This window comes from Herpailurus yagouaroundi, unplaced genomic scaffold, assembly GCF_014898765.1.
Source record: "Herpailurus yagouaroundi ecotype Mexico unplaced genomic scaffold, PumYag 511, whole genome shotgun sequence".
NCBI lineage: Eukaryota > Metazoa > Chordata > Mammalia > Carnivora > Felidae > Herpailurus > Herpailurus yagouaroundi.
The window spans coordinates 743,665-768,177 of record NW_024412728.1 but is presented as its reverse complement, the minus strand read 5'-3'; the positions used below and the strand labels follow the sequence as shown (position 1 = coordinate 768,177).

The 24,513-nt window shown below is 45.9% G+C and overlaps 1 protein-coding gene across 2 annotated transcripts; it reads left to right on the top strand.

The window, feature by feature from the left end:
- The first annotated feature begins 3,526 nt into the window (after window positions 1-3,526).
- On the top strand, window positions 3,527-19,480 carry ABCF1 (ATP binding cassette subfamily F member 1). Of its 2 annotated transcripts, none has more exons than XM_040464803.1 (25): window positions 3,527-3,664; window positions 8,473-8,519; window positions 8,739-8,828; window positions 8,944-9,070; window positions 9,221-9,258; window positions 9,344-9,451; window positions 10,917-10,991; window positions 11,073-11,189; window positions 12,031-12,135; window positions 12,980-13,102; window positions 13,510-13,610; window positions 13,704-13,789; window positions 14,063-14,202; window positions 14,288-14,436; window positions 14,760-14,843; window positions 15,044-15,168; window positions 15,357-15,469; window positions 15,589-15,760; window positions 15,926-16,000; window positions 16,093-16,163; window positions 17,898-17,930; window positions 18,013-18,181; window positions 18,363-18,427; window positions 18,514-18,586; window positions 18,711-19,480. In XM_040464803.1, exons 1-25 carry the CDS (start codon window positions 3,592-3,594, stop codon window positions 18,875-18,877), a joined length of 2,526 nt encoding a protein of 841 aa, XP_040320737.1. In that variant the 5' UTR covers window positions 3,527-3,591; the 3' UTR covers window positions 18,878-19,480. The 2 variants fall into 2 exon arrangements, with proteins under 2 accessions (XP_040320737.1, XP_040320736.1); XM_040464802.1 differs by having other exon boundaries at window positions 8,941-9,070.
- The last annotated feature ends 5,033 nt before the right edge of the window (window positions 19,481-24,513 follow it).

Genomic DNA, 24,513 nt, shown 5'->3' with positions numbered 1-24,513 from the left:
CAGCTCAGAGCCTAGAGCTTACTTCAGATTCTGTGTCTTCCTCTCTTTCTGTCCCTCCCCCACTCGCACTCTGTCCTTCTCTGCCTCTCAAAAATAAAGAAATGTAATAAAAAAAAATTTTTTTTAAGAGTCAGATGCTCAAGTGACTCAACAGCCGCCTAGGTGCCCCACAACTGATTTACATTTAATTTTTTTTTTAACGTTTTATTTTTGAGAGAGAGAGAGAGAGGAGAGAGACTGGGGTAGGGACAGAGAGACAGGGAGACACAGAATCCAAACCAGTCTCCAGGCTCTGAGCTGTCAGCACAGAGCCCAACATGGGGCTCAAACTCATGAACCATGAGATTATGACCTGAGCTGCAGCCACGCAGGTGCCCCAACTGATTTACATTTTTTTTTAATTTTTTTTTCAACGTTTATTTATTTTTGGGACAGAGAGAGACAGAGCATGAACGGGGGAGGGGCAGAGAGAGAGGGAGACACAGAATCGGAAACAGGCTCCAGGCTCTGAGCCATCAGCCCAGAGCCCGACGCGGGGCTCGAACTCACGGACCGCGAGATCGTGACCTGGCTGAAGTCAGACGCTTAACCGACTGCGCCACCCAGGCGCCCCTGATTTACATTTTAAAACTACTACTAATGTAGGTGTGAAGATAGACTAGAGAATGAGAATGACAGCAGGGCCACCAGTTAGGGACCACTTTGGTGGTCCAGGGAAAAGAGATGGTGGCTTGGTCTGGGGTAAAGGTGGAGAGAGGTAGGCAGATTTGGGATATGTCTTAAAGTCTCAGTTGATGGCAACTCCACCTTCCTACTTACTCAGTCCAGAAACCTTGGAGTCTTATTTATTTACTTATTTATTGTCACACCTGACATCCAAAATCCAACTCATTACAAAACCTGCTGGCACTTTTTCAAACATATCCAGAAATCAGTCCTTTTTTCCACCTCCAATACCATTGCCCTGGTCTGAGTCACCAACACCCCCTAACATGTCACCCTGCTTCTGCCATTCCTCCCCACCCTGTGACCCTCAGTTTATGAGAATAAACTGTTGAACAATTTATTCTCAGCTCGACCTGCAAAGTCATCCTTTTAATATGTAGGCCAGGTCATGTCACTGCTCTGCTCAAAACCTTGTAATGACTTTCTATTTTAGTCAAGAATAAAAGCAAAAAAATTTTTTTTAATTTTTTTAAGTGTATTTATTTTTGAGAGAGAGAGACAGAGTGCAAGCAGGGGAGAGGCAGAGAGACAGAGACACAGAACCCAAAGCAGGCTCCAGGCTCTGAGCTGTCAGCACAGAGCCCAACGTGAGGGTGACGCTCGAATTCACGGACCATGAGATCATGACCCGAGCAGAAGTCCACCACTTAACCAACTGAGCCACCCAGGCACTCCAAGAAGCCAAATTCTTGATGACCTGCAAGACCCTTCCCAATCCAGACCCTGCTTTACTTCTCTGTTTGCCTCTCCAACAACTTCTCATTCACACTGCTCCAGCCACTCTGGCCTCCTTGCTGTTTGCTCCTCATATATGTCAAGTATACTTCTGCTATAGAGCATTGCTCTAGCTATACCTTCTCCCAGCAAGCCTCCTTTCCTGGAAATCCATACAGACAAAAATCTCACCTTCTTCAAGAATTTGCTTGAATTTCACCTCACTGAGGCTTCATGAACATTCTAGTACTATAACCCCTGCCCTCCTGATACTTTTTACCTTGACCTGTATTTTCTTTTTTCCTTAGCATTATCTCCCCTGCTAGAAATGTAAGCAGAGATCTTTATTTCATTCACTGATCCCAGGAGCCTAAAAGAGTGCCTGGCATATACCATGTGTGTGCGCGCGCGCTCTCTCTCTCTCTATATATATATACATATATATATTTAAATTTTTTTAATGTTTATTTCTGAAAGATAGAGTGTGGGTGGGGGAGGGGCAGAGAGCAGGAGACACAGAATCTGAGGCAGGCTCCAGGCTCTGAGCTGTCAGCACAGAGCCTGATGTAGGGCTTAAACTCACGAACAGTGAGATCATGACCTGAGCCAAAGTTGGACGCTTAACCAACTGAGCCACCTGGCACCCCAATAAATATATTTTTTAAAGAAATGAAGTATGATGAGGGGGAAATTGAGAAAGAGAATGACTTTTCAAGTTTGGGCCCAAGTAACTAAATGAAAGGTGGTGTGATTTCTTGATGGAAAACCTGGAAGAGAAACAGAGTTGACGAGTAAAAACAAGAGCTCGGTTTAGTATATACTAATTTGAGATATTTATTAGGGATCTCAGAGAGGATATCCAATAAGCAGTTAGATTTGTGAGCCTGGAGCTTAGGGCAGAAGTTGGGGTCAAAATAAGAGACATTTAGGGATATTCATCAGTTATGGGTAGTAAAGTCATGAGACATAGGTGATAAGCCTAGATAGAGAAAAATGTCAAAGAATGTGCCACAAAACATTTAGATTTCAAGGGAAACCATGAGAGGGGCACCTGGGTGGCTCAGCCAGTTGGTTAGGTGTCCAACTTTTGATTTTGGTTCAGGTCATGGTCTCATGATTCACAAGATTGAGCCTGAGTCAGGCTCTGCGTTGACAGTGCAGAGCCTGCTTGAGATTCTCTCTGCTCCTCTGGAGCACACTCTCATGCACCTTGTCTCTCAAAATAAATAAATAAACATTTTAAAAAAGAAAAAAGAAAAATGCCAGGAAAGGAGAGAAGGGGCAGAGCCTCTGAAATGGAAGGGAAACCTGCAGAGAGCAGTGTCCCTGAAAAAAAAGGAAGGTGGGAATGATCATCTGTGTCAAATGCTGCTAGCACAGTATGATAAAGACAGAGAATTGGTCCCCTATCTGTTGACCTTGGGAAGAGTGGACTCAAGCAATGGTAGGGACAAGAGCATGATTATAATGGGTTAAGGAGAGCTGAAAGAGCTATGGGAGCATCTTGCTCCCACACCTGTTAAGTGGTAGGGTTAAGAAGAGAACTCAAATCTTGATTGTGGTGGCAGTTTAATGGGTGTATATATGTAAAAACCTTGATCAAAGTGCAATTTATTGCCTCTCAATTTATTGTATGTGCGTTTATCATACACCAATTATATCCCAGTAAAACTGTGACTTCCCCCCGCCCCCCAAACTGCCCCCAAGCTTTATCACACTGTTATTTCTGTTAGGCTACAATTCCTAGTTTACAACCCTACACTCAACTCCCGTCCTCTTCCCAAGTAGATGGACTACGTCTTTCTGCTCCTAACCACTTAAAAAACAAAAACAAAAAGAAGGATGCTTCTGCTCCTTCGTACTAATCCGAAATTACTATGCTCAGTACTTATTCACGCAGCGTCGCGGACTCACTGCCACAGCATTCACACACAGCCATAAATGCTTTATTGACTTTGCGGGGCCAAGCAGACGCTGGCCCCGCCCCATCGCCGCTGGCATGCCCCCGAGATGACGCCGCGGAGCGCACGTGCACCGCCCAGGGGCCGGACCTTGGCGCCAAAGTGGAGAGCCCGCCCCATTCGGGACCCCACGCTGCCGGAAGCGGAAATACTGCCCGGCGTCGCCAGAGTAGCTGTAACTGCCACCAAGATGCCGAAGGGACCCAAGCAGCAGCCGCCGGAGCCCGAGTGGATTGGGGACGGAGAGAGCACGAGCCCCACAGGTGAGGCTGATAGGCAGGGAACCAGCGAGATAGAAAAGGGAAGAAGAGAGCGGACGTATTTTAGGAGGGGGGTCACGGGTTGTGAAACTGACCCGGCCGTGAGGGAGGCTACTGCACATGCGTGTAATGGGGCCGGCCGGAAAGAGTTTACCCAGCACGCCAGTTTGGGGTGGGAGTGAAGGTGACTGGCGGTCGCGCACGAGTTTCAGTGGGATTTGGCAAGAAACGAGGGAATGTGTATGGTACCGTGGAAGAGATGTGTAGAAATGAGAAAGTCCTCCTTTCTTCCCTTTTGGACATCTTCCCCACCGCGCTGTATTCCACGTTCCATGGGAATCTGTCAAGCAGGGCGACACCCCACCCACTGCGCGCTCACGCACACATAAGACGTCACACATCCACCCACCCACCCCCTCTCAGGAGGAAGAGGATGACTCCCTGGGTTCCTTCATAATACACATCAGACTCATCTGGAGCAAGAGTTCAGGGTAGCTGCTAGGTGTTGCAGTGAAGGCTAAGGTTTACTTAAAAGCAGCGAATGTTTGTTAAACGTAAGCAGCACCTATACTGTGTTTTGGGAAGGGAGAAAAAATATGAAGACATCCTCCCAAATTTGAAGGCACTTCAAGGGGAGATAAAATAATTACAGTAGATACACAGCGACTCATTTTACAAGCAATTTTTGGATGCCTGCTGTATACCTGATACTGTGCAGAGAAACTGAGAATGTAGAGATAAAAGATCAGACTTGCCCCAAAGGGGCACTCAGTTTAGTAGAGGGGACAGCATGAATCCAAAAGTGGTTGACAGAGTGATAAATGTGCTTGAGAATGCTGTGAGACTAGAGAAGAGAGGAGAAGCATCTACTCAGACAGCTAGGGTAGGAATGTCAGCAAAGCCTCCCAGAAATATGTGGCAGCTGAGTTGATTCTGAAAGAATCAGTATGAGTTAGCAAGGGGAAGAGCATTCCAAGCAGAGGAAGAAATTTGTGCAAAGGTAAAGACGTAGGTGAGCCTGGCCGTTCCCCATATTGGGTGACTAATGTAATGGGGTTGGAAAGGTGTGCAGGAGACAAATAATGGGACGCTTTACACGGTATTCCAAAGACTTTAATTCTGAAGACATTAAGACTAATTGAAGTGCATAAGGCATGTGATCAGCTCATCCTGACAACACTGAGCAGTGGAGAATGACTTGTATTGGTCAAGATTGGAGGCAGGGCTACCATGTAAGAGGTGCTGGCAATGATCTAGGTGAGAAGCAGTACCAGGGTAAGCCAAGACAGTGAATATTAAAGAGTTACTAAGGAAATGGCATTGAGCAGGTCTGAGAACAGACTGAATGAAGGGAGAAGAATTAAGGATGACACTCACTTAAGTAACTCAAAGGGTAGTATACTATTGTTTGAAATCAGAAATGGGCTGTAGGATTGGGAGTGGGAAGAGATAAGGTCAGCTTTTGAATGTCAAGTTGGGGATTCCTGGGGAACTTCTAAGAGGAGATGGCAGGGAGAGATCTAGGCTAGAAGTAAACACACAAGCAAGTGTTGTTGAAACGTTGAATTCAGAAGAGTCCCCTGAGAGAGTATGCAGATTGAAGCCGAAAGAGGACAGAAGACAGGAACCCAAAAGATCCTCAACAATTAAGGGAAGGTAAGGAAGGAGGTAGAGGAGATGACACTGAGAAAGGTGAGCAGCCAGAGAAACTGAAGGCAAACCAGGAGCCAACAGGATCCCTGGAATTAAGTAATGACAGGAGGGAAGCAGAGGATGAGGAGGTGGTAGCATGGAATATTGCAGAGAAGTCATGCAAAATCAGGACTAAAAAAATTCTTTTTGGGTTGAGCAACTAAGGGGACAGTGGCAACTTTGGCAAAGGTAGTAGTCATTAGGAGATGATACCCAAATCAGATCGGAGTATGCTCAAAAAGGAATGGGAAATGAGGAAGCAGAGCTAGTGTGAACCTGTGGAGACCAAAATAGAAAGCAGTAATTGGGGGAAGAGATAGTAAGGAAGTGTTCTATTAGGCTTTGAAGTTAGCTTAAGTTGTGTGCTGAAGGGGAGGAGCAATGGAGGAGCAATGGAGGAGCGCATTGCTTTAGCGGTACTTAGCTTTTTCCTCTTCCTTGGTGATCATACCTTGTGGCACTTGAACCTGTGCATAGGATTTTCCTTTCTATGGTTAGGAGGATCAAAGTGAGGTTTAAAGTTCAAAAGAGAATTAAAGGAAGGGAGAGATGGTTGCGTTGTGTTAGTCCTTGGGGAGAGATTAATACCTGGGAGGAGTCACTCCTCAGTGTTGTCAAGGTGAGCTGATCATGCCATTCCTTCCTCTGTACTGCAGTGGGTCCTCCCTCCTAATGTCTTTACGATTAAACTCTCTGGAATAGCATATAAAGCCTTTCATTATTTCTCCTGCACATCTTTCCAATTCATTGACACTATTCACCCAATATGGGGGATCAAATTTTGATGAAATGTGTTCTGGTTGGAAGATACAGATTAAGCAAAGACAGACCTACATATGCCTGAGACTTAATCAGGGGGCAATAACAGGTCAGTGTCCAGAACATAGGTGTGGGTAGGAAAACAGAGATATAGCAGAAAAGATAGAATAGGACCCTTTTAATTTGTAAAGTCTTAAGTTATAGGGATTGTTCTTTGATAACACCAGTTTTGGGCATATGGGTGGTCAGTAAAACTTTGCTCAATAATTGGCTACTACAGACTATGTGGAATTCTAGTTTAAAAATACTTAGTAGAGCATGTGACTTTTTTTTTAATGTTTTGTGTGAGAGAGAGAGGGTGCATGTGCATGGGGGCGCAGGGGGAGGGGCAGGGGCAGAGAGAATCCCAAGCAGGCTCCACACTTGGTGCCGCACGAGTTCAAGCCCCACATTGGGTGTGGAGCCTAGGAGCCTACTTTTTAAAAAAAATGAAAAATAGGGGCACCTGGGTGGCTCAGTCGGTTAAATGTCCAATTCTTGGTTTCAGCTCAGGGCATGATCTTGTGGTTTTGTGAGTTCAAGCCCCATGTCAGTCTCTGCTTACAGCACGTAGCCTGTTTGGGATTCTCTCTCTTCTCTCTCTCCTCTCTCTCTGCCCCTCCCCCACTCGCACTAAATAAATTAAAAAAACTTTTTTTTAATGAAAAATACTTAATGTAGGTAGCAGAAAGCCACTGATATATATATTTTTTTAATTTTTATTTATTTTTGAGAGAGAAAGCAGGGGAGGGGCAGAGAGAGAAAGAAAGAAAATCCCAAGCACACTCTGCACTCTCAGGGCAGAACACGATGCAGGGCTCAAACCCTCAAACCACGAGATCATGACCTGAACCAAAATCAAAAGTTGGATGGTTAACTGACTGAGCCACCCAGGTGCCCCTGATTTTTTTTTTTTTTTTTTTTAACTAAATGATTACAGGAGTGTTTCTGGATAGAATTGGAAAGCAGTGGATGGATAGGATGATTTGAAGGGGAATGTGATAGTGGGTAGGCCCGGACAGGAAGAGAAATCATAAAGCTGCTGGCTGCCTCCCATTCTCATGGGGGAAGGGAGAGAGGGAGTTAGTCATAGTCTCCTGCCTTCAGGGAAACAGGGTTGGATAGAGGGGAGGAGCTGGAATTTGTTCAGTCAGTCAGGTTTTGTATAAGACTTCCTACTTTGTTCCATGGGAACGCAAGCTAAACAGTCTGTCAGGTTGCTCTCTGGGTTGAAAGACTAATGTACAAACAGTTAAATATAACAGTGTGATTTGTGCTAGAATGTTATTTGAGCAGACCAGGTGGGGCATAGACCCAGATGTTCATTTATTAACCAGACAGCTCCATTTACACAGTCTGCAGCTTTTCACAAATTACATATGGCAAACCAAATTTGTACTATCTTTGTCCTTTTAGAGAGGACCTTCTCTTCCAGTATGTCCTGAGTTAATAAATGGTACCACTATCCCAACTAATTTTGCCCAGCTAAAAACATAGGAGTCTTTGGGGCACCTGGCTGGCTCAGTCGGAGGAGCATGGGACTCTTTGGGTTGTGGGCTTGAGCCCCGTGTTGAGTGTTGAGATTACTTAAAAATAAAATCTTGGGGGGGCGCCTGGGTGGCGCAGTCGGTTGAGCGTCTGACTTCAGCCAGGTCACGATCTCACGGTCCGTGAGTTCGAGCCCCGCGTCGGGCTCTGGGTTGATGGCTCAGAGCCTGGACCCTGTTTCTGATTCTGTGTCTCCCTCTCTCTCTGCCCCTCCCCCGTTCATGCTCTGTCTCTCTCTGTCCCCCAAAAATAAATAAACGTTAAAAAAAAATTAAAAAAAAAAAAAATCTTGGGACGCCTGGGTGGCGCAGTCAGTTAAGCTTCCGACTTCAGGTCACGATCTCGCGGTCCGCGAGTTGGAGCCCCGCGTCGGGCTCTGGCCTGATGGCTCAGAGCCTGGAGCCTGTTTCCGATTCTGTGTCTCCCTCTCTCTCCGCCCCTCCCCCGTTCATGCTCTGTCTCTCTCTGTCCCAAAAATAAATAAACGTTGAAAAAAAAAATAAATAAAAATTAAAAAAAAATAAAATCTTAAAAAAAAAAAAAGAAAATGTAGGAGTCCTCTTTGAGTACCGTGTCTTCCCACTTCTGTCTTCACTCTATAAATTCTACTTCTCCCTTCCACTGCCACTCTAGACCAAGGCACAGTTGGGACAATGCCTAAGGAATGATAGAAAGTAGTAAAATAGGATGGAGCCACTGAGAGCTTTGCAGGGGAGGTCAGGCTGCTTTGGAATTTGTAGATAAGCATTCACAGTGTCTGCTTAACCTTCTAGACAAAGTGGTGAAGAAAGGCAAGAAGGACAAGAAGACCAAAAAGACGGTGAGTAAATGAGGGTTGTGGATGAGAAATGACAGTGGGTGTTTCCAATCAAAATAAGCCCATGTGAAGGAGGCAGGGGGTCCAAGGGAGGAGGAAAGATCTTTTCAAGAAAGGAAGCAAGGTGAGGGTGGACTGGAGGTTCAGTGGGCCTGTGTGTGGCAGAGAAGGACTTGGTTGGTCTCTGAGCCACATGTACCTATCTCTTAACTCCTTTTACAGTTCTTTGAGGAACTGGCAGTAGAAGATAAACAGGCTGGGGAAGAAGAGAAAGTGCTCAAGGAGAAGGAGCAGCCGCAACAGCAACAGCAGGTTCTCAAGTGTCAGGGGGTCCAGCCCACATTGGTTCAGTCGGTTAATGGGGAACTCTCTGTACAGCAGAGAGGGACCTGGGCTTCGTTGTCTTACTCTCTTTTCCTTTCAGCAGCAAAAAAAGAAACGAGACACCCGAAAAGGCCGGCGGAAGAAGGACGTAGACGATGATGGAGAAGAGAAAGAGCTCATGGAGCGTCTTAAGAAGCTCTCAGTGCCAGCCAGTGATGAGGAGGATGAGGGTAAATGACCTGAGGGGAAATGGGTTCCCAGAATCCCTGAGTCATGAATAATAAAGTGCCTCATTTCTTGATTTTGAGTTGGATTAGATTGAGTAACCAGACATTATAATTGTTTCCTAACTCATCTTCCCAACCGTCGTGTCATTTCAGTACCTGCCCCAATACCCCGAGGAGGGAAGAAAACCAAGGTAAGCCATCTGTGTGATAAACAAGAGACCCCAGGGCTGCAAACTTGACCATCCCACTGATTTCTCTGGCCCTTTCATTCTCTAGGGTGGTAATGTTTTTGCAGCTCTGATTCAGGATCAAAGTGAGGATGAGGAGGAGGAAGAAAAACATCCTCCCAAGCCTGCCAAGTTGGAAAAGAATCGGATTAATAAGGTGAAAGTGGCCACTCTGCTGGTCACTCCCACCCCATGTAGCACCTTCTGGCCATGGTGTGGTAATTCCCCTGCTTTTTTTCCTGCTTTTATTTTTTTAATTTTTTAATTTTAATTTCTTTTAAGATTTTAAGTAATCTCTATACCCAGTGTGGGCTCGAACTCACAACCCTGAGATCAAGAGTCACATGTGTCACTGATTGAGCAAGCCACACTCCCCATTTTCCTGCTTTTAAACTAGTTCTTTTAGGGGTGCCTGGGTGGCTCGGTCAGTTGAGAGTCCAACTTTGGCTCAGGTCATGATCTCATGGTTTGTGGGTTTGAGTCCCGTGTCGGGTTCTGTGCTAACAGCTCGGAGCCTGGAGCCTGCTCCACATTCTCTGTTTGTCTGTCTGTCTTTCTCCTCTCTCCCTCTCTCTGCCCTTCCCTTGCTCACACTCTCTTTCTCAAAAATAAACATTAAAAAATTAAAAAAAAAAAAAAAAACTAGTTCTTTTAGGTCTCACACTATCAAAATCATCTTTTTTTTTTTTTTTAACGTTTATTTGAGAAAGAACATATGTGAGCAGGGGAGGGGCAGAGAAAGGGGGACAGAGGATCTAAAGCAAGCTCTGCACTGACAGCAGAGAGCCTGATGTGTGGCTTCAATTCACAAACTTCGAGCTCATGACCCAAGCCGAAGCTGGACGTTTAACTGACTGAGCCACCCAGGCTCCCCAGATTAGACTCAAAATCTAAAGCAAAGGGCCTCAAGTTTTTGCTTTTCCACTCGGACCCCTTTTGCAGGGTTACTTGGGATTCTTCTGTGTATATGTTTCAAATTAGCCTGTTCACACCTTGGCGTTCAGTTTTATGCCTGTGTTGAAGTATTTGTGGTTTTGTTTGTTTTTTAAGTAATCTTCACATCCAACTTGGGGCTCAGACTTAACCCCAAGATCAAGACTTGCATGCTGTACTGACTGAGCCAGCCAGGTTCCCCGCCCCCCCCCCCACCCTTTTAAGCACTACCCCAACATAGAGTTTGATTGAACCCATGACCCCAACATCAAGAGTCGTGTACTCCACCAGCTGAACCAGACACGCACCCCAAAGCCTTTCTTTCTTCTTTATGTTGTGTCTTCCCTTTTCCTTAGAATGCTCTCTCTAAGCTCAAGTCCATTATTTCCTCTCAAGATGTGCCCTCTCGAGGAAGCCCTCCAGTGCTAGTGCCACCCCACCCATGTTCGTTTTCCTGACTCGTGTTCCCTTAGCTTTGCTGACATCATCTAACTATTTTTTCACTCTTTCACCTCAAGGTAGAAACTAGGGTTTTCCTAGGTCTCATTTGTTTTCGGAGGAGCACTCAGTATAGTTAGCTCCTAGTTCTAAACTCCCTAGAAATGCTTGATAAATAAGTTAACAAATTAATTTTCTGTGTGTGTGTGTGTGTGTGTGTGTGTGTGTGTGTGTGTGTGTGTGTTCTCCAGGCTGTATCTGAGGAACAACAGCCTGGGCTGAAGGGCAGAAAGGGAAAGGAAGAGAAGTCAAAGGGGAAGACCAAGGTGAGGGAGTATTGGCAGGAGGAGGTGCTGGGTCTCAGGAATTAGAACATTTCATCAGATCCGTTGTTTTTTCCCTGTTAGCCTCAAAATAAATTTGCTGCTCTGGACAATGAAGAGGAGGAGGATGAAGAAGAAGAAATAACAAAACAAAAGGAGCCACCCAGACAAGGGAGGGAGAAGACCATGAAGGCAGAGCAGGTGTGTATTTTGGTGTTGGGGGAAGGAAGATTGGCTGAGGGACTGGCCTTCTGTGGCCCTTGGTTGGGGGAGGGGAGCAGGATCTGGGGGTGGCATTACTACCCAGAGCAGGAATTAGCAGGCTTTTGTAAAGGGCCACATAGTAAATATTTTTGGTTTTGTGGACCACATATAATCTCTGATGCATATTCCTGTTTTTTAAAAAAATTATTTGAAAATGTAAAACCATTCTTAGCGCTTGGGCCGTATAAAAATAGGCATCAGGTGAGATTTGGCCCACAATCCATTTAGCTCCTGATTCAGAGAGGAAGGGACCCTGGTGGTAGCCTCAGATGATCTGGGTTCTGGCTCTGCCACTCACCACCTGTGTGACCTTTCCACCTTCTCAGGGCACAGTTATCTGTATGATCTAGTGATCTCTGCAGTCCCTCCACCTCTAGAACTTTCTAATTCTGGATTCTGTTAGATTTCTTAGTGCTGTAAGGGTTTCTGGACATTTTCTTTGCATGTTAACATGTAAGCCACAGAAACTCATTTGATACATCAGTAAAAGCTGTTTCATTTATTTCCTCCCCAGTGGTATGGGCAGTTTTGTTTGTAGGTGGGTAGAACTGTTATACTTTGTACAGACACATTCATACTATTTGTCTTCTGTCATTCCTGACACAGAAGTGGGTGAAGGACTCCAGGGAGCCCAGGAGTGTGTGTGAGAGAGTGAGAGGACCCACCAAGAAATTTCAGGACTCTGGGACAGGAACGAGCTAACTGTGGGGCTGGGTGAATGACATGAAATCTGAGTTCTAGAAGGGGTCTCTTGTTTTTCATCATCTCGTTCTCACAGGGTTCAGAGGAAGAAGGAGAAGAGGAGGAAGAAGAAGGGGAGTCTAAGGCTGATGATCCTTATGTGCACCTTAGCAAAAAGGAGAAGAAAAAGCTAAAGAAACAAGTAAGATCTCGGTCAGAATTAGGAGCGTTTGACTTATTTATTTATTTATTTATTTATTTATTTATTTATTTAATTTTTTTTTTTTTTAACATTTACTTATTTTTGAGACAGAGAGAGAGCATGAACAGGGGAGGGTCAGAGAAAGAGGGAGACACAGAATCTGAAACAGGCTCCAGCCTCTGAGCTGTCAGCACAGAGCCCGACGCGGGGCTCGAACCCACAGACTGAGATCATGACCTGAACCAAAGTCGGACACTCAACCGACTGAGCCACCCAGGCGCCCCGCGTTTGACTTTTTTAACATTTCAGTTGGACTCCTGGCTGGCTCAGTAGGTGGAGCATGCAACTCTTGATCGAGTTCCAGCCCCACATTGGGTGTAGAGATTACATAAAATCTTTAAAAAAAAATTTTTTTTTTTTTTTTAATTTTTTTTTTTTTTTTCAACGTTTATTTATTTTTGGGACAGAGAGAGACAGAGCATGAACGGGGGAGGGGCAGAGAGAGAGGGAGACACAGAATCGGAAACAGGCTCCAGGCTCCGAGCCATCAGCCCAGAGCCTGACGCGGGGCTCGAACCCACGGACCGCGAGATCGTGACCTGGCTGAAGTCGGACGCTTAACCGACTGCGCCACCCAGGCGCCCCAAAAAAATTTTTTTTTAAACTAGGGGACATCTGAATTGGGGCAAAAGGGAGCTTTTGATGTTATTGGAAGAACAACAGTTGGAATAAAGAAACAGATGTATTTTGTGGACCTTTTTTTGGTGTCTGATGACATGTGGCTGTGTTGTGACGGGTAACTGGCAGACAGTGGCCTCATATGTGGGTTTTCCTTCTTTCTCAGATGGAGTATGAGCGCCAGGTGGCTTCATTAAAAGCAGCCAATGCTGCTGAAAATGATTTCTCCGTGTCCCAAGCAGAGGTGTCCTCCCGCCAAGCCATGTTAGAAAATGCATCTGACATTAAGGTAAGGTCTGAGAGGCTCCCTCCCAACCAGTTTGCTCAAGGAAGTGCCACCTTTCCCTGAGTGGCCATGGCAGCCGAGGAAGCCAGGTATGAGTGGTATATTGGAAGAAAGCTTGGAGGTGTTTTCCATACCTTGACTTCTGCCAGCTTCAGTGAGAAGATAGGAAAACCAACACAACTAGAGGGGTCCACCCTTGGGGGGCAGGAAGGGTGGGATGGGCTGGACTCATTTAGAATTTGGGAGACTCCCCTTCAAAGCAGTGGACAGGAAGTGGACCAGCATGGTGAAGAGGGTCATGCTGGAGCTATGTTTTGTCAGAGGCTTCCCAGCAGAGAGAAAGTTGTCTGAAAGAGGGGGGTTCTCATGTGCTTTTCTTTCTTCTGCCACTGCTTCCCTGACAACTGCAGCTGGAGAAGTTCAGCATCTCAGCCCACGGCAAGGAGTTATTTGTCAACGCAGACTTGTACATCGTAGCTGGCCGCCGCTATGGGCTAGTGGGACCCAATGGGTGAGGAGAAGGGCTGGAGCTATAAAAGGGAAGGGGCTGGAAAAAAAAAGGTTTTTCAGGGATGGCCTGGTCTTAATAGTTCTCGTTCCCCAGCAAGGGCAAGACTACTCTCCTCAAGCACATTGCCAACCGGGCCTTGAGCATACCTCCCAACATTGACGTGCTGCTGTGTGAGCAGGGTGAGGCCAGTGGTGGGATGGGCCTGAGGGGTGGGCAGTTGGGGTAGAAGAGTCAACCAAGAACAGAAGAAATTGTGGTTATGGAGTGGGAAAGGTTCTAAAGTAAGATTGGGGACTGGAAGATGGATGCTAAGGAAAGACTAGAGAAAATTTCTTTGGAATAAGTACAAAGAATTGGGCAAGGTCAGACAAACCTGAAATTGAGCTGAAGAAAGGAAGGAATGGGAGACTTGGCCCTCAGGGCAACTGGCCTTTTCTCCCCTGACCCCCCAGAGGTGGTAGCAGATGAGACGCCAGCTGTGCAGGCTGTTCTTCGGGCCGACACCAAGCGATTGAAACTGTTGGAAGAGGAGCGACGGCTCCAGGGGCAGCTGGAGCAGGGAGATGATGCAGCTGCTGAGAGGCTAGAGAAGGTAGAGGAGATGGCGCAGGGGACATGGGCTAAGAGTTGGGGGTTCCTGGAACCTTTGGACATGTGTCCTCTTCTCCCTCCTCCAGGTATATGAGGAATTGCGGGCGACTGGGGCAGCAGCTGCAGAGGCCAAAGCCCGGCGGATCCTGGCTGGTCTGGGCTTTGACCCTGAAATGCAGAATCGGCCCACACAGAAGTTCTCTGGGGGCTGGCGCATGCGTGTCTCCCTGGCCAGGTGGGCCACCCACCTCCTTGCCTTTCCCCTTTGCAGCATCAATCCACGCATGGGCAGGGGTGGCGGGAGGCGGGGCTTTCTCTTCTTCCTGTTCTTCTAAGGCCAGTAGGGAGTTTCAAGTCTTCCTGCTCCTTCCTGTATTGTCTGCATTGCCAGACTCAAGATCTTTCCTCTTGGGGGCATAATCTTTTCAACATCTCCTGCTCTCTGAGGAGAGATATGGAAGGAGTGTTCATGGTCTCACCTGCCAGAGGCTTCTGTGGAGTTCTCTGAGCGAGCATCTTCCTACCCCTGACCCTACATTCTGGTGCCCCACCTTCTAGGGCATTGTTCATGGAGCCCACGCTGCTGATGTTGGATGAACCTACCAACCACCTGGACCTCAATGCTGTCATCTGGCTCAATAAGTGCGTCACCTTTGACTACAGTCTTTGCGTCATTGGTTGTCATTCTGTCCTTGTCTCCTCTAGCTGTTTACACTCTGTCCTTGACAGCACTGTATCGAGCCCCTTTCTCTTTTCCTCCCTGTTTTCATTGTCAGTTTGTTTCCCTGACTTAACCCTAAACTGACCATTGTGACCTGTCCACACTCTTCTCTAAAACCCAGCTACCTCCAGGGCTGGCGGAAGACATTGCTCATCGTTTCCCATGACCAGGGCTTTCTGGATGATGTCTGCACCGATATTATTCATCTCGATGCCCAGCGGCTCCATTACTATCGGGGCAATTACAGTAAGGATCATTTGTTGGGGGGAGGAAAGAGACGAGGCCTTGGAGGGAGGACCCATAGGGATGCAATGATTAGCTAAATCTTAAAAGAGTCTAGACAGAGATGCCCAACTCTGTCCTCACCAGTTCTGGTTGTCCCTCTGCTGGGGAGGAAAACAACCGTTGTTGCCCATCCTCCTTTTCTGCCTCAGTGACCTTCAAGAAGATGTATCAGCAGAAGCAGAAAGAACTGCTGAAGCAGTATGAGAAGCAGGAGAAGAAGCTGAAGGAGCTAAAGGCAGGTGGCAAGTCCACCAAGCAGGCGGTAAGCACCTGGGGGGCTTTTCTCTCAATATGGAGAAAGAGGGAACTCTGTGACACTGCTCTCCATTTCAGGGACTGCTGTGAAGGGTGTGAATTTCTCCTTTTCCCCTTCCTCTCCAGGAAAAGCAAACAAAGGAAGCCCTGACTCGAAAGCAGCAGAAATGCCGGCGGAAAAACCAAGATGAGGAATCGCAAGAGGCCCCCGAGCTCCTGAAGCGCCCCAAGGAGTACACTGTGCGCTTTACTTTCCCTAATCCCCCACCGCTCAGCCCTCCTGTGCTGGGTCTGCATGGTGAGCAGCTGCAGACCCCACCAACGCAGGGCGGAAGTGTGTGCACCCCACGTCTTCCACCCAGCGTGGGATCCATTCCTTTTCTCCAAGGCCAGGAAAGGACTTTAGGACACCTTCAGAGTGATTCCGAAAAGAAAGTATATCACTTCTTTTCCTGATTCTCAGGTGTGACGTTTGGCTATGAGGGGCAGAAACCACTCTTTAAGAACCTGGATTTTGGCATTGACATGGATTCAAGGAGTGAGTTGGTGTCAAGTGGCTTGGGGACGTGAAGCAGGGCTATAGGGACAGTTTCTGAGGACCTCTTTGACCACCTGTCTTCCTCCTTGCAGTCTGCATCGTGGGCCCTAACGGTGTGGGGAAGAGCACCCTGCTTCTGTTGTTGACGGGCAAGCTGACACCAGTAAGTCCTGGTGCCAGGACCAGAGAGCATGACGAGTGTGAAAAGGCAGCTGTTCACCAAATGCTAGAATCAAGGAGCCCCCTCTGTGCTGGAGATTTAAATACAGAATTCATCGTAGATGATTCCTTTTCCTCAGAGGTGCTAGAGAGGAGAACACTGTAGATCAGGGGAGAGAGCCAGCAGAAGTGGGGTTGGACTGGCGGCACCACTCCCCCATGTGTGTTTTGGTTATAGAATAACTAGAAATTGCATGAGTCAGGGGCACCTGGGTGACTCATCCGGTTAAGCTTCTGACTCTTGATCTCCGCTCAGGTTATAATCTCACAGTTCCTGGGATCGAGCCCCATGTTGGGCTCTGTACTGACAGCAGGGAACCTGCTTGGGATTCTCTCTCCCTCTCTGCCCTCTCCCTCTCTCTCAAAAATAAAAAACTTGGGGCGCCTGGGTGGCGCAGTCGGTTAAGCGTCCGACTTCAGCCAGGTCACGATCTCACGGTCTGTGAGTTTGAGCCCCGCGTCAGGCTCTGGGCTGATGGCTCGGAGCCTGGAGCCTGTTTCCGATTCTGTGTCTCCCTCTCTCTCTGCCCCTCCCCCGTTCATGCTCTGTGTCTGTCCCATAAATAAATAAAAACATTGAAAAAAAATTAAAATAAAAAATAAAAAAAAAATAAAAAACTTAAGAAAAAAAGAAATTGCAGGAGTCAGAAAAGTCTGGAGATAACCAGTATTAATTTAGATGGATTACTTTCTCTTTTTCTTCTCTGCAAATGTGCATATAATTTTTTTTTTAACAAAGTGGGTTCTCAGATGAATTGTCTCATAGCCAGTTCTCAGATAATACACATCAAGTATTTTTCCATGCCAATAATTACCTGTGTACATACGTTTCTTGTGGATTTATAGTTTTTGATCACAGTCGTTTATTTTTTTTTTGTTTTTTTCACGGAGGGAAATCCTTTATAAAACTTTTTTTTTTTTTTTTTTTTTTTGAGAGGGTGCAAGTGAGCAAGGGGCAGAGAGAGTGAAAGAGAAAGAGAATCCCACTGGCAGATAGAGGGAGAGAGAGAAGGTGGGGCTCATCCAAAGGGGGGCTTGAGCTCACCTGATGCGGGACTCAAACTCATGTATCGTGACACCATGACCTGAGCCGAAGTCAGGTGTTTAACCAACTGAGCCACCCAAGTGCTCCAGTAAATATTATTGTACATGTTCATGACTGTAGGTTTTTTTTTTAGGGTAAACTTCCTAGAATTGTTTTTAGGATTTACAACATACTGCTATACAGTGCTTTTGATTGGTTGTAACCATCTTTATTCCCTCCAGGAAAATGTTGAGAAGGGCCCATTTCTTCATACACCTCAAGTTATTTTTTCTTAGATCCTCTCACAGTCTCTTAACTCCCATATGAGGCAGAACCCTGAAAAAGTTGCCATTGGTGGATCTTGCTGGGTGGGAAGGGGGTGTTTGTTGGTTGTGGTCAGTCCCCTCTTGGTTCTGAATCTGTGCTTTTTGTGTCCCCTCCTTTATTGTCATCTCACTCCCCTTTGCCCTGTACTCTTGTCATTTCCTGGATGTGCCTTTGTCACATTAGGGAGGACATCCGCGTTCCCCTTCTTGCATGGACTGATTCCCAGCCCAATTCTGGTATTTGTCTCCCCTTAAGAAAAGTGACGATGTGGAGGGGCAGCATCTTCCTCTCCATTCCCTTATCTTCCCACTTGCTTTTTCCTTGCAGACTCGTGGAGAAATGAGAAAGAACCACCGGTTGGTAAGTTGGCTTTGGGAATTAGGGAGGAAGAGCCTGATAGAGGAAGTATGATTTTTACAGACCGCCTTCCTCTCTTGGGCAGAAAATTGGCTTCTTCAACCAGCAGTATGCAGAACAGCTGCGCATGGAGGAAACACCCACTGAATATCTGCAGCGGGGCTTCAACCTGCCCTACCAGGATGCCCGGAAGTGCCTAGGCCGCTTTGGCCTTGAGAGTCATGCCCACACCATCCAGATCTGCAAACTCTCTGGTACCACTGTAGGGGGCTAGGGAAGGTGTCCTCCTCAATTTTCACACCTCCAGACTGTACCTAGAGTCAGAAAAGAACAGCTAGGACTTGGGGAATCTCTGCACACACACACATCTTCAGAGTTTATCTTCAGAAACATAAGGCAGTGAAGTGTGATGGCCCTCTTTTTCCTTTGCTACAGGTGGGCAAAAAGCCCGAGTTGTGTTTGCTGAGCTGGCTTGTCGGGAACCCGATGTCCTCATCTTGGTGAGTGAGCTGGACTGTGGGAGGGGGTAAAGGTGACAGTAATGAAAAGAATTGTAACACTTGGTCATGGAATGTCTTTTCCATAGGATGAACCCACCAATAACTTGGACATTGAGTCTATTGATGCTCTTGGGGAAGCCATCAATGAATACAAGGGTGGTAAGTCAGCTCAGGGTGCACCCTCCTCCTTTCCTGGTTCTCATTTGTCTCATTTGTTCTTCACGTTCTCATTTGTCTTTGCCTTCTTTGTCCCTACTCTCCCTGCTCACATCTTTTTTTAAAGCTGTGATCGTCGTCAGCCATGATGCCCGACTCATCACCGAAACCAACTGCCAGCTGTGGGTGGTGGAGGAGCAGAGTGTAAGCCAGATCGATGGTGACTTTGAGGACTACAAGCGGGAGGTATTGGAGGCTCTGGGTGAAGTCATGGTCATCAGACCCCGAGAGTGAGTTTTCCTTCCTGGAAGTCTCCTGAAAGACAAGCTTGTGTGGCCTAGAAGTCCCCTGTTGTCTCCCTTTCTCTGCTTGGAAGCCTGCCTCTGGTCTGCAGCTGACCCAGCAACTACTCAGGCACAGGAAGGCAGAGCATGGTCTTGATGTGACCAGGGTACCACTTTGGTTCCTTTTCTCTGAAAAACTAGCCTGTTACAGTTTTCTTCAGATAACTGAGCTGGCCTTATCCTTGACATTCCTCCATATACACAGAGATGACCTTCATCGTTGTGGGCTCCATCTAGCCAGACTTATGTGGCCAGTTGTCTAGAGACTTTCATCACCAAGAACCCTGCCTGTGGTCCACCAGAAAACTTCAGGGCTATCTGGTCCCCTGGTCTTTGAGTGGTGCTGTTCTTTTCTGGTGGATTTAATGCTGACTTACTGATACAGTTACTGCAGCTCAGTGCTGGAGGCAAGTTGTGAGGCCTAGGCTGTTACCCAGCCTAGGACTTGGTGCCTGCAGTCTTTTTGTAGTTGGGGACTTGGGGGCAAGAAAATTACCCCTCAACTTGAATCTCCTTTTACAAGGGGAGGAAATAAAGGAAAGTTGTTGTTGCCGTCCTGTCGCTGTTTGGAGATTCATGGGCATTGGGACTATTTTTAGTTTTGATTCACTTTATTGCTAGCAGCATTCAGTATCCATGCTTCCCCACTAATACAGATGGATCTAATTTGTAGTCTTATGCATTTTAGATGGTGCTTGCTGTTTGAGGATTCTCCAACCCTTCAGATAGGAACAGAAAGGGGTTCATCCCTTCCATCTGGGACTCTTGGGCCTCCCATTGTCCAAGCTTTGCTCTGTGGTCAGAGCCCCACAGTACTGATACTCTGAAAAGTTCTTAAGTAACTGACATCACATACAGCACTGTGGAGTGTACAAAAAGGAAAAGACAAGGTCTGCCTGCATCAATAGTTTAGCTACAGAAGACTTTAGAAAATGAGACATGAGTGTAAAGGTGATTTGGTTAATTGCCAAACGTGTGTCCTCTAGATGCTATAAGTTGCCACGTGCTCATAGAAGGGAAAGATGATCCAGAACTTGATTATTTGATAGACAGGATCACTTCAGGATGGGCCTCTTGAAAAATAAAAAGAATTTGAATAATGAGAAAATAGGGAGTCATTTTTAGAATGTAGGAAAAGAGAGATCTCAGGCCTGGAAAGAAGAAAAAACTATTTGGGAGTTAATGAGAAAGCGTAGCTGGTGTGGCCATTTTTCTTACTATTATATTGGAGAGGTAGATTTGGAAAGTAACCAGTGGCAGGTGGTTGGTGACTTTAGGTGGTGATGGGTGAGGTCGACTATAGAAGTATATGGAATGGAATCCATAACTTGTTGTGGGTGAGGTAACTCAATGCTGAACTAGGGTAGGGGAGGCATGGGAAGGAAAGGACGGGAGAGGTGTGTGGGAGTTGGGGAGAAAGAAGAGAATGATCTGATGTATCCAGTTCCAGAGGGAATATGAGGAGCTGTTTGGTTAAGTCTGACAGCTTGGATATCTATTTTGGGGAAACTATTTTTTGACCAAGTGAATAAGTAATAGCCTGAGGTACAGATTTTGTAGTGAAGTGTAGTTTTGGTGTGGAAATAGTGTTGTTAGGGAACATCTCAAATTAGAAAGGAACTACTCCCTTATGGAATTTGAGGGGAAAAAATCAGGGTCTTAAACCAAGCACCTGAGTAAGATGTTTTATGTAAAGTAATTTCCACAATTATGTGAAGTAAATCTGTCATAGAACAGTGGGAGCCAGGTTTCAAGTCTACTTACTAAGAGTATGATGTTGGACAGGCTACTTAGCCTCTTGGTACTGGTTTTCTCATCTGTAAAAAGAAGATTGAAAGTGTGTACCTAGGGACACCTGGGTGGCTCAGTCTTAACCGACTGACTCTTGATTTTGGCTCAGGTCACCATCTCATGGTTTGTGAGATGGAGCCCCGCATCAGGCTCTGTGCTGACAGTACGGAACCTGCTTGGGTCCCTCTCTCTCCCTCTCTCACTATGCCCCTCCCCTGCTTGTGCACTCTCAAAATAAATGAATAAACTTAAAAAAAAAAAAAAAGTAGCTACCTTGTAGGATTATTAAGGGATTAGGCAATTTTCTAAAGTGTTTTAAATTTTTTTGTTAGATGTGTTTCACGTTACACTCCACTTTTCAGTTCACTGGTCTAGATGAGATGATGCATAAAATATATAGGAATGTTATTTATAAAGTGAATACCAAAATTTTGCGTTTCAAGTTTTTTATCAACTTCACTACAAGTACTTTATGCTTCAAAACAGCTTCCATACATGGACACAAATTGTACTTTTTCCTTCAATATACATACTTAGTAATGGAGTTATTAATGCACTTAAATGTGGGCAAAAAAATACAATGCAAAAAGAACAAAAAATATGGTTTATATGGTACAGTATGTATGGATAACCCAAAGCCTGGAAAATGGAATTTTGTTAACAAATATTCTTACTCATAGACAACTTTTATTATCTATAAGTCATGCACTAATGTATATAATAACTACCATAGAAATGGTTTTGAAAAGCAGAGATTCTTCTGCATACCTTCCTAATGAAACAGAGGACACTGACCTGCCCACAACCATCCGCCCTCAACAGAGATGGTTGTTGCTGATATGATGGCTCTTGTTTAGCTGACTCCAGTGTCCTGGATATTTTCCCTCTTGTGTAAAATGTGGACAGGGTAACCAAAGCGTGAGTCCTGGAAGAGCATGAAAGCCAGGATAGCACTGTGTTTAAGAACACACAAAGAGGTTTCAGGAAATAGTGCCAGTACACTACAGTAAGAAACTACAATAAGAAAAGTGAAAACCAGGATTGAGCCTTGTGGCCATACAGCATGGGAGTATCCAAAGTTGCCATTGTGTGGCCAGTGCTAAATGCAACAACTGGGACACCGAACTGGCTGTTCTGGGTAGTGATGTTCAAAGTGTCCCAGACCAGCAGCATGAGCATCGCTTGGGATTCTGTTAGTGCAAGGATAGGAACTCTGCTGCCTTTGGAGCTAGGATAGAAAGGGTAGGGGGTGGGCTTTAAATCCAGTGAATAAGAAAGACTTCTCAGGAATAACATTAAAGCCAAGGCCTGAAGGTGGTGAAGGAACTAGGTGAGTGGAAAAGAAGAGCACTCAGGGAAGAAACCATAGTGTTTCAGGGACCCTGGAGCCAGAAGAGCTTGACATAGACAAGATAGGCAGCTTGAAATAGAGCAGGGGCCAGACACTCAGAGCCTGTAAGCCTTGATGGTGAGTTGGGATACTGTTTGAGAAGCAACGGGAGGCCATTCTCACAGTGGTGAGAATTTATTATTTTTAATGTGTATTTGTTTTTGAAAGAGTGGGAGGGGCAGAGAGAGGGAGAACACCCAAGCAGGCTCTGCACTGTCCGCACAGAGCCCAATGTGGGGCTCCATCTCATGAACCAGATCATGACCTGAGCCAAAATCAAGAGTCCGACACAACCATTTGAGCTACCCAGGTGCCCGTGTTTTGATTTTTACAAAATTGTTCTGGCTGCTGGGTGAATAGTTGAGTGGGTAGAGGAGATGCTGAGAGAGGGTTAGATACTGCCTTGAAAACTGATACCCTTCTTCCTCTGGGAAAGGAAGATCACATAGGCTCAGATATTTTCAGGTGAAGAGGAAGTGGTGCTCACACTGGATGGATCTCATTCAGGAGCTCGGGTGCCAATCAAGAGGAATTGCCAAGTAGCAGTAAGTGTTGAGTTGGTGTCAAGATGGTAGGATTTTGTGTTTTTTGCAACATTAGGTTTACTGCCCAGGAGCAGGAATGGGGAAACTAGAACAATGATGATCCAGAATTGGAGATGGAACTGGTGTGCTCTGGGTGGGGTTGACAGAGAATGTCTAAAGTTGAAAGGGTATTTCAGGGGCAGGGGGAATGGAAGCAGAAAGGAAGAACAGACCAGCTGAAATGGAGAGAAGTGCCTGCAGGGGAATTGGTGAAGGCATGGAAATGGGTCGCTTTGGATTTCCATGGAGAATTTGAAAGAAAAATGGCTGAACTAAATTTTAAATTAACGTAGAAAAAACTTTGAGCTCTAAAAGTTCTTGTGGCTTGATGTCAGAGATAGGAAAGCACAAGCCAGAGAATGGCCCACTAGATTTTTCCACTTGAGCTGGTACTACATTTTTTTTTCAACGTTAAAAAATTTTTAAGTAATCTCTGCCCCCAACGTAGGGCTCCAGCACACACCCATAAGCTCCAGAGTTGCACACTCCACTGACCAAGCCAGCCATGCACCCCTACTTCATTCATACTTTTTTTTTTTTTTTAATCTTTTTTTTACCTCATATTTTAACCTCTTTTTAGGTGCTTTTCTCAGGTCCTAAGTGCACAGAGCTTGTATACGCTGACTGGGCACAACCCCTCTGAGGACTCAGCAAAGAGAAGATAAAATTAGCCCCATTGGCCTTGCTAAATGTAAATGACACCTGTGAAATTTAGGTTATGCCCTCGTGTGACCAATCCTGTGTTCTAGGGCAGTGTCTTTTCAGTGTTTTCCAGATCAGCATCAGCAACACGTGGGAACTTGTTAGAAATGCAAAATCTCCAGATCCATCCCAGAACTACTCAAATTAGAAAATTTGCTGGACCCCATTCCTCATGTCTTTTAATAAGCCCCTCAGTTGATTCTGATGAACACCAAAAGGTTGAAAACTGTTCCTTTTTAAAAAAAAATTTTTTTTAAGTAATCTCTGTGCCCAATGTGGGGCTCAAACAACCCCGAGATCAAGTTGCATGCTGTACTGAGCCAGCCAGGTGCCCCAAAACGAGCTGCTTTCTCTGAAATCTCTATGCCCAACATGGGGCTCAAACTCATGACCTAGAGATCCAGAGCCACATGCTCTACTGACTGAGCCAGCTAGGTGCTCCTGAAGACCACTGTTCTTAACCCATGCCCCAATATCCCCACCTTCCTCCTCAAAATGCACTATAATTCTAATTTCCCATTTCAAAATTAGCAAAACTTCATATTTGTAGTAATCCTATGTTCTGATCTCTAAGACCTGTCTCCGCAAGAATCTTACTCCATCAACTAGGCCCTCAGTACTTGCCCTTAAGAATCCTGCATCATCAGGACACCTTGGTGGCTCAGTTGGGTGGGCATCTGACTTTGACTCAGGTCATGATCTCATAGCTCGAGTTCAACCCCCACATCAGGCTCTCCACTCTGGGCACAGGGCCTGCTTTGGATCCTCTGTCTCCCTCTCTCCCCTCAGCCCCTCCCCTGCTCATGCACTCTCTAAAAAAAAAAAAAAAAAAAAAAAAAAAAAAAAAAAAAAATCCAGCATCATCTAGCAGCAGTTAGTACAGCGACCTCTATTTTGCAAAGCCACTTCTTGGGGGAAGAGGAGCGTACATTTTCTGCTTTTCTTCACTTTCTCCACTGGAACTGCTCTTAATAGGAGCCACCAGCTTTTCCTCCTTTCACCCACCCTCACTTAAATTCCTTCCCTAAGTAACTCCACAGGCATGTTGAAGTGAATGTCCACCTACACCATCTGTAGCTCCAGCAATCTGTGAAAAGCTGTGTTCCCCTAGGTCCCAAT